General features: G+C 45.6%; 2 protein-coding genes across 3 annotated transcripts; one reads left to right on the top strand and one right to left on the bottom strand.

Moving 5' to 3' along the window:
* Positions 1–1,172: 1,172 nt before the first annotated feature.
* HSPB2 (heat shock protein family B (small) member 2) lies at positions 1,173–5,432 on the bottom strand. The gene is made up of 2 exons (XM_003764241.2): positions 4,174–5,432; positions 1,173–3,439 (listed from the first exon to the last, which is right to left on the bottom strand). Exons 1-2 carry the CDS (start codon positions 4,265–4,267, stop codon positions 2,985–2,987), a joined length of 549 nt encoding a protein of 182 aa, XP_003764289.1. The 5' UTR covers positions 4,268–5,432; the 3' UTR covers positions 1,173–2,984.
* On the top strand, positions 5,426–8,815 carry CRYAB (crystallin alpha B). 2 transcript variants are annotated; one of them, XM_031961175.1, is made up of 3 exons: positions 5,426–5,814; positions 7,140–7,262; positions 8,447–8,815. In XM_031961175.1, exons 1-3 carry the CDS (start codon positions 5,617–5,619, stop codon positions 8,648–8,650), a joined length of 525 nt encoding a protein of 174 aa, XP_031817035.1. In that variant the 5' UTR covers positions 5,426–5,616; the 3' UTR covers positions 8,651–8,815. The 2 variants fall into 2 exon arrangements, with proteins under 2 accessions (XP_031817035.1, XP_031817036.1); XM_031961176.1 differs by lacking the exon at positions 5,426–5,814 and adding an exon at positions 6,713–6,892.
* Positions 8,816–9,034: the final 219 nt, after the last annotated feature.

Below are 9,034 nucleotides of genomic sequence, written 5' to 3'. Positions count from 1 at the left end.
GGAGGGGAGGAGTAAGCAGCACTGATAATATCATACATAGATCCTCTAGCTACTGAAGAATCAATCACATTAAAATACCCATTGTGTTAATCTCACTAGTACTACATTTTAACTGGAGACAATAAATTAATTTTTTTTTTCCTGAGGCAAGTGGGCTTAAGTGATTTGTCCAGGGTCACACAGCTAGGTAGTGTTAAACCAGATTTGAATTCAGGTCCTTCTGACTTCAGGGCTGGTGCTCTATTCACTGTACCAACTAGCTGTTCCCAATTAACTTCTTTTTTTTTTTTTTTTTTAATTTAATAGCCTTTAATTTACAGGATATATACATGGGTAACTTTACAGCATTAACAATTGCCAAACCTCTTGTTCCAATTTTTCACCTCTTACTCTCCCCACCCTCCCTAAATGGCAGGATGACCAGTAGATGTTAAATATATTAAAATATAACTTAGATACACAATAAGTATACATGACCAAAACATTATTTTGCTGTACAAAAAGAATCAGACTCTGAATTATTGTACAATTAGCTTGTGAAGGAAATCAAAGATGCAGGTGTGAATAAATATAGGGAATGGGAATTCAATGTAATGGTTTTTAGTCATCTCCCAGAGTTCTTTTTCTGGGTATAGTTAGTTCAGTTCATTACTGCTCCATTAGAAATGATTTGTTGGATCTTGTTGCTGAGGATGGCCTGATCCATCAGGACTAGTCATCATCTAGTATTGTTGTTGAAGTATATAATGATCTCCTGGTCCTGCTCATTTCACTCAGCATCAGTTCTGTAAGTCTCTCCAGGCCTTTCTGAAATCATCCTGTTGGTCATTTCTTACAGAACAGTAATATTCCATAATTTTCATATACCACAATTTATTCAGCCATTCTCCAACTGATGGACATCCATTCAGTTTCCAGTTTCTAGCCACTACAAAAAGGGCTGCCACAAACATTCGTGCACATACAGGTCCCTTTCCCTTCTTTATAATCTCTTTGGGATATAATCCCAGTAGTAACACTGCTGGATCAAAGGGTATGCACAGTTTGATAACTTTTTGAGCATAGTTCCAAACTACTCTCCAAAATGGTTGGATTCGTTCACAACTCCACCAACAATGAATCAATGTCCCAGTTTTCCCACATCCCCTCCAACAATCATCATTATTTTTTCCTGTCATCTTAGCCAATCTGACAGGTGTGTAGTGGTATCTTAGAGTTGTCTTAATTTGCATTTCTCTGATTATCCCAATTAACTTCTAATGGAGAATTTTCAGTTAACAATTACAGGCTGGTGGTAGAGATAATTTATTGGAAGTTGTTGGGTGTGTGTTGTCAATTCAAGGACTGAATGAAGAATGATTAAGGGTCCAGGTTCTCTAAAGCTATCCTGGACACCCAATAGTTTCACCTTTCTTGAATTTAGAGCCTCCTTCAACACTGCTTCCCCAGGAAAGCAATACCAGCTTTCTGGACACATCAACTTGAAATCTGAGCCTGGACCCTCTTCTTCCCTTAAGTGCTAGAAGTTGATTGAGCAGTTTGATTCCTGTTATGGGAAATTTCATGAATTAGAGAGTCTATGTATTAGTCCAATACCTATTGGATTACTTTGATAGACTATAGAACTCAAAATGACACAATGACCAACCATTGTTCCAGAGGGATCAAGGATGCTATTTATCTCTTGACAGAAAAGTGATGGACTAAAAATGAAGACAGAACATAAATTTTTGGACATGATATATATGGAAACTTGCTTTGCTTAACCATGCATATTTGTTACAAAGCAGGGGAGATGGCAGGGAGATAAGTTATTATTAGTTGAAAACTTTTAAAAGTTTTTAAAAACAGATTAGGAGCAGATTTTAGTCTCAGCTCTGCTTCTACCTACTTTCATCAAATGAAACAAGTCACTTCTTTATAGGCCTCAGTTTCCTTATCTGTAAAATGAAGAGGTTGGTCTACTTGCTCTTTAAGATCTTGCCCATCTCCAGATTTAGGATTTTAAGTCTCTGGGTTTCAGTTTTCTTGTATATATAAAATAAAGGATTGAGTTGGATGATCTTTAAAAATCTTAAAAACCTCTAAAAATCCATGATGTGTGACTGCTATGGACAGTTCAGGCCACAAGGGTGCTTGAGGAGGAAGATTCCTTGCCTAATGCTTTTTCATTCATTCATTTGTTCGTTCATTCATTCATTCCAGTATTCATGCTCCCTGGCTGTTTTAAGCCCCCTTGAAGGTGAGAACTCTGTCTAGTTGCCCAGGAACTGAAGAGCATTGCTTTAGGCAACCCAGCCTAGACAAAAACATGTTCTGTTCTGTCCCCCAGACCCCTCCCAAGTTCTACCTTGAAAAGCCCAGACTGTCTGGAGACCCTTGTTTTTGTATTTCTAATCACCAGCCCAGACAATGCCCTCTGGCTTGTTTGGATGGCACAGCTCTCATCCCCTACCAGGATCACTCTGGCTTTGTTGTATTGTGAGAAAATCGGAGCTAGGAATCTGATTAGGAGTCAGTGCCAATGTCCTGCTGTAATCACAGCATCCAGCTGTGAGCTGGGTCTGGAGTTGAACTCAGCATATCCAAATTATGAGCACTCTATCCAGCCAGAAGTTCTGCAGCCCTTGTCTAGGACTTCTTTCCTCACTCTTAGTCTTATTCTCCAGACACAGAACAGGGTGAAACACAAACAGGGCCCTAGGATTTGGATTTATTCATCTCTACCCACAACTGAATAACAAGGCTGTTCAATGTCCACATGTTCTAAGGGATCACACTAGATAGAAATTCCTTTAAATCACTACTCTCCTTCCCCCCTCCCCAGGTCACCTCCCCATCCCGTTTCCCCTTCCCCTTTTCCTTCCTTTTTCCCACGAGATGCAGCTGCCTCCGAGCTGGTGGGCAGGTGCTCTCATCACCACACAGCAAAAGCCCCTCCCCTAAGACAGAAAGGAACTTGCTTGGTGCCAGGTTTGGGATCCTCAGAGTCCCATCATGTCCCCCTCCCCTTCCTCCTCCTGGTCAGGAGGCCTAGGTAACAGAGAAACGTGGACCTCATTGACCTCTGTGTCCAACCGTCTTCCTCCCCGCGGAGCCTCCAGATGGAGAATGCCATCGTGGGAGAGCGCAGCCCGAATGCGCCAGGGATCGACATCAGCAGGCAGGACGTAGGTGCGGCAGAACTCACGGGACACAAAGCCATGTCGATCCAAGCGCTGAGGGTGCCGGGCAGACACCTCCAGCAGGTTGTCCACCGTCCTCACTGTCACCTCATCCGGGGTGAAATGGCTCACGTCCAGGAAGGCCTGGAACTTGCCTTCGCTGAGACGGAGCTCCGAGGCCCCCGCGCTTGGGCTCTCCCCGGCCCGTGCTGCCCGCGGCCGCACGTAGTAGCCATGGTACAGGGTGGGAGTCAGGATCTCCTCCGGGAGCAGGCCTGTAAACAGAAAGAAAGGGTGAAGTAGGGGAGGGGATTACGACCGAGGAAAGAAGTATAAAAGGAGATGGAAAGTGAGGGAGAAAAGGTATGGGGGAGGAGGGGCGAACAAAGGGAAAGCAACATGCCAAAAGAGGGGAAGGTGTAAGGAAGAAGAGTGGATGGAGAGAAGGAGAAGGGACCACTCGTTGGGAGCTCTTTGAAAGGGATCGTTGAGGCCATCAACCAACCCCCTCACTCAGTCAGGAAACCGAGGCTCAGAGAGTGATGGCTAAAGTTACACTAGTAGAGACTTAACAGGCCCAGAGCCCCTAAGTGACTGGTCCAAAGTCACCTAGGTAGCAAGGGACAGGGTCCCTCACTTGCCCCCTCACTGCAGTAAAATGGAGAGAGGAAGAGGAAGATGCAAAAACTATAATAGGATTTGGGGGATCGGAGACAGAGGAAAGAAAAAAACCTGAAGCCAAGATGGGGCAGGAGAGAAGGTACCAGTTAAGGACTGTGCCTCCTGTCCATCCCCTGGGATCCCCCTGTCAGATGACCGGGGATCAGGAAGGGAATGAGGCAATAACCCAGAAGGGAGAAGTCAGTCTTGGATGAGACCTAATCAGTCTCAGGAGGTCAGTTTAGTTCAGGTTGAGGGGTGATGGTTAGTACGGGCTGGGATGAGGTGGGAGCAGCCCCTCCAAGTCAGTGGAGGGGGAGGGGAGGAGGGAGCGGCGTCAATCCCGTACCTTCCCCAAATCGTTGCTCGCCTAAGCGGCTCGGATTAGCGAACTCGTACTCGGTGGTGGCCGGGTGGGCGTGTGGCACCGAGCGACCCGACATGGCCCCAGATGGACCTTCAGCCACCGATCAGCCCCTGCGGACACGGCGGGCCCTTCCTGCCAGGACGAAGAGCCAGTGCTCTGGAAAGGACCCCGCGAGGGCTGGGGCTGGGGCGGGGTCGGCACTGTCCAAAAATAGTGCGGAGCCTCGGTGGGAGAGGAGGAGGAAGCTCGGCGGACTGTGACCTCCTCCCCCACCGGCTCCCTCTCGGATCCGGTTGCTCAGCTGTTCAGCTGCTCAACTGGGTTGAGTAAACTGGATTCGGATCCAAGGAGGGCATACTCATCCGTCCCGGAGACTTCCCAAACTGCCTCCATCCCACGTGTCAAAGCCCTAAATCTTTGGGCATCTTCCTAAACCTAATCTGCTAGTCATTTGAGAATTAAGTATCGAGCATCATTGCTCCAAACTAGGAGGAATTTTGGAGGATGTTCTGCCCAGCCTTATTGTAGAAATGAGGAAACTGAGACCCAAAGCAGGGAAGGGATGTATTGGGCCAAGGTCACACAGCTAGTAAGTGTGCGAGGCAGAATTCACACTCAGGTTTTTCTCACTACAAGACCAAGGTACCTTCTGCTATGCTGGGCAGAGGTGTTCCGGTGCTCTCCTTCCTTTTCCAAAACTGAGTTCTAATCCCTGCTCTGCCGCTCCTTTTCTCTAAGATTCTCCAGTTCTATAAGCACGTTTCCTCGACAACCACCCCCTACCCTATTTCCCCTGTCGGATTACTAGTGAGAAGGCAGGAGTCCTTTCTGGCTAGAATGATGTCAAGGGCTTCCCCTCATTCCTGCCTTCTACCCCGGGCAACACAAATGTCTGGACAATGACAGAGCTGTGACCACTGGCCTTCTTTCTCCGAGGAGCCACAAAGAGTTAATGTCCTTGGGGCCCAGCCCAGGCAGATTCCTTCCCTGCCAGTCTCTGCCTGGGCCCAAGATAGTTGCTGGCCTGATCCCCCTGGCATGTGAGACTATAATGGTAGGGGGAGGGGCAAGCTGCTTGGGATTCCTGGCTCTGCCTTAGCAAGAGGGGAGGGAGAACCAGAGTGTTGAGGGGTGGCTGGTGGGGGGGGGGGTGGAACAAGGGGCGGGGAAAGCACCCATATTTGGAGGCCAGGACCAGTCCCTTGCCAGCTCAGACATGTTTGTGTTTCTCTTTTCTTAGCTTGGTGAGTACTGGGTGTGTGTCACAGCCAAATCCCCGATCACCAGTCCTCCATGAACTGGGATAATAAAACTCCTGACATCACCATTCCAGAACCTTCACGGGTGCTGGCTATATAAGAGCCTAGCTGGAGCCTGGGCTGAAGGAGCTGCCCAGCCAGCCATAGCCCACAGACTCTCCTAGCCATGGACATCGCCATCCACCATCCCTGGATCCGACGCCCCTTCTTCCCTTTCCACTCACCCAGCCGAATCTTTGACCAGTTCTTTGGGGAGCATCTGCTGGAGTCTGACCTCTTCCCTACCTCCACGGCCCTGAGTCCCTTCTACCTCCGACCCTCTTTCCTTCGAACACCTAGCTGGGTGGAGACTGGGCTCTCAGAGGTAAGTCTTCCCTCCTCTGCCAAGCAATAGCTAGGTTCTTGCGGGCATCGATTTTTGGTGCAATCCATCTCTTCGAGCTCCTAGCTTCAGCTTTTCCAACAGACTATCTCATAACCATCAACAACACAGATGTCTGATGCATCTGTGCCTGGTAGTGTAGAAAGATGAGGTCACTACCAGTTTCTCAGCAAGGCTTATCCAGTTTATTTTAGCCTCTCTGTGAAGGATAGGATCAAAATATCCTATTAATAAAGTCCCTTTGGACCCATTGAGGTCATTTCATTTGCCTCCTGGCTTTTGGGCAAACCCTAATTTGACATTATTAGATAGGGGTTACTTTTTTGCTTTAAAGTATCCAGAATTTGCCTCAGCATTCACTGAAGGTTTTATTTTAGTTGTGTTTGTGTTCTTCCAGAATTCAGGGGCCTCTGACCTTACTCTTTAACATCCCTGTGTAAGATCATAAAAAGCATTTTTCTTTCCCTCCTGCCTGTCAACCTCCTACCAATAATTGTTGGGTTTCTTTGAGTTAGAAGGGAGTATTAGTCTGGGCTTAAAAAGGAAGGCATAAGACCATCCTTTTTGTTTCTTAGCTCAAATTCTGTACCCCTGTCCAAGGCTCTGGCTTTGTATTCTGCTTAGGAAGAGGTGAATAGACTAGATTGGCAGATAAGAACTGTGTCACAACACTCTCATTTAAAAATATTGAAGTATGAGTAAACAGGAGTCCAAGTGAATGAGTGGGCAAGGGCATTGAAAGGGCAAGCTGAGTAGTTTCTAGATAAAGTGGGTGGGAAACTCAGCAGTCCGGAGGAGCCAGCAGAAGAGGTCTTTGTTTTTACAGATAAATATCCAGAGACAAGAAGATTTGCATTTGGCAAACTGAAAAGGGTAGGGCAGTGGTGAACATGAGAATTATAGCTCAGCCCATTTTTGTTTAGTGTAGACATACGGTGGGCATTCTGGCTCACATTTTGGACCTCTTTGAGAATATCCTGTCTTCTCCACAGGCTGATAAGCTCAGTTAAGAGTTGGTGGCCAAGGTTCCATAGCCAGAGCTTTGATTTTGTAAAGCAAGGTATCTTGCCAGAGTGTAGGGCAAAAGGTGGGGGAGAGAAGGGAAGAAGTAAGGATTCCTGGATAGAATAGGTTTTTTGCAGATGTGTTTTATCTCTTGGCTTATCAGTGCCCCCTAGAGGGGAGAGGGCAGAGACAGAGAAAGATAAATAAAAATCAGAGACAGAAAGAGATAGAGAGAATATGAGAGAATGAGAATCTTAATTTCCTTGCCCTCACCTCTCCTGAACTTTCTCTAATATCTCTAGATGCGACTGGAGAAGGACAAGTTCTCAGTAAACCTGGATGTGAAACATTTCTCCCCAGAAGAACTCAAGGTCAAAGTGCTGGGGGATGTGATTGAAGTTCATGGAAAGCATGAAGAGCGACAGGTATTGGCAGTTTTGCCCTGTCTCCTTGCTCTAAACAGTTATTCTTCTGCTGTGTCAGGGGGAAGGAGAAACTGCTATTGGGTGGTGGGAAGAAGGATTCCTGAAACTCTCAGAGCTGGGTGAATCCTAGTTAGAAACCAAGAGGTCTTTATGCTATTCAGGAAAGTCATCATTCTATTTGGAGCCTATTTCTAGTCTGTATCTCTGGTTCTAAGTTTCAGAGTCATATTTAATTCCCAGAACATTAACACCATAGGAAAATTATGAGAGAAACTGCTTTTTGAAGAAGTTTTGGAGGGCCAGAGAATATGAAGGTTAGCCTAACGCCTTGTCCTTTGGATACTAAAAGATTGGTTGCAGTCTTTATCCAGAAATAAACATCAAATCTTGGAGAAGATTCTTTTCTAGCAACTAATCCCAAATTGTAGGCATTGTGACAAACTATATTCAACATATTTCAGTGGAGTACATTTCTGCCCAAGTGTTTTGGGTTGGAATCAGGGATGTACTGGTAACAATCAGCTCTCTAAGAAAAAAAATTAAAATTTAAAGAAAAACTATGCAGAGAAAACTTTTAAATTTAATCTGCATTATTAACATTTTTTCCTATCACTTTCTTAAGTCCAGGAAAGGAAAAAAAAGTCCTTATCCTTAGATGTAGAGACTTACACTGCAAATTTAATAATTGACTCTCAGAAGCTGATTCAAAGTGGCTCCAGCATATTCCTGGGTTAGAATGATAGAAGATCAAACTGAAGATATACAGGTGGAATCTGCTGATTCTACCTGCTCACTGTCATTTCCAATGTCAAGCAGAGCAGATAGATTGTAGATTTTGTCTATGATTCAACATAATAAAGGTAGCCCTGGGACTCCTAAATTCAACTAGGCTCCTCTCCACTGAGGAGATTCTCCGTCATGGATTTAGAAACTGAAGGATATTTGGTCCAACCTCCTAGTAATTCTGCTGAAGAAATACCATACCTAGGGAATTCTTGCTTGACTCCAGCCTGAATCACCAAACTAAACTAGGCTCAGAAGTGCTTCACTTACCCCAGTAGTGAGGAGGAAGGAGGGGCGACAATGTGACTAGGTTATGGACAGTGGTGTTACTGCTCTCATCATTTCTTTTCTTGTTCTGTCTCTCCTTCCCTCTTTTCCTATTTCTTTCTATCTTGGACCAGGATGAGCACGGCTTCATCTCTCGGGAATTCCACAGGAAGTACCGGATCCCAGCTGATGTGGACCCACTCTGCATCACCTCGTCTCTGTCATCTGATGGGGTCCTTACTGTGAATGGACCAAGGAAACAGGCCACTGGCCCAGAGCGCACCATTCCTATCACTCGGGAGGAGAAGCCTGCTGTCACTGCAGCCCCGCGGAAGTAGAGGCCCCAATCCCCCAAACTGTGTTTTCTATGGCAGAAAAGCTCTTTCACCAGTAGGGGTATAATCCCTTATGACTGGTGCTGATGCTAATTTATTTATGCTGAGGGCAGAGCCCAAGTTACTAGGCCAATAAAATGATTCAGCAATAAACAAATGTCTGATTTTTGCATGTCCATGGTATCCTTAATAGAGACTCATGTAGTTACCTACAAAGAATTGGTAAAATTATTGCCTTGAGATTCAGGAACTTGCATTTTAATTTGTTGCTAAGATTTTTCCAGTACATCCAACAAATTTATCTCCCTTATTATTCAATACAAGCACTTCATTAAGCACACATTTAAAGACCAGAGCACTCTAGAAGGGTTAAGTGCTAGGGAGTGA

Source organism: Sarcophilus harrisii, chromosome 3 (genome assembly GCF_902635505.1).
Source record: "Sarcophilus harrisii chromosome 3, mSarHar1.11, whole genome shotgun sequence".
Taxonomy (NCBI): domain Eukaryota; kingdom Metazoa; phylum Chordata; class Mammalia; order Dasyuromorphia; family Dasyuridae; genus Sarcophilus; species Sarcophilus harrisii.
Note: the sequence above shows the minus strand (reverse complement) of the source record. Positions and strands in the feature narration are given on the sequence as shown.

Bases quoted from the DNA above. Each gene is read 5' to 3' on its own strand.
- CRYAB (XM_031961175.1), top strand. From the start codon at position 5,617: ATGGACATCGCCATCCACCATCCCTGGATCCGACGCCCCTTCTTCCCT. The intron at 5,815-7,139 runs GTAAGTCTTCCC...TAATATCTCTAG, and splicing joins TGGAGACTGGGCTCTCAGAG to ATGCGACTGGAGAAGGACAA. The intron at 7,263-8,446 runs GTATTGGCAGTT...ATCTTGGACCAG, and splicing joins GAAAGCATGAAGAGCGACAG to GATGAGCACGGCTTCATCTC.
- HSPB2 (XM_003764241.2), bottom strand. From the start codon at position 4,267: ATGTCGGGTCGCTCGGTGCCACACGCCCACCCGGCCACCACCGAGTAC. The intron at 3,440-4,173 runs GTACGGGATTGA...TTCTGTTTACAG, and splicing joins CGAGCAACGATTTGGGGAAG to GCCTGCTCCCGGAGGAGATC.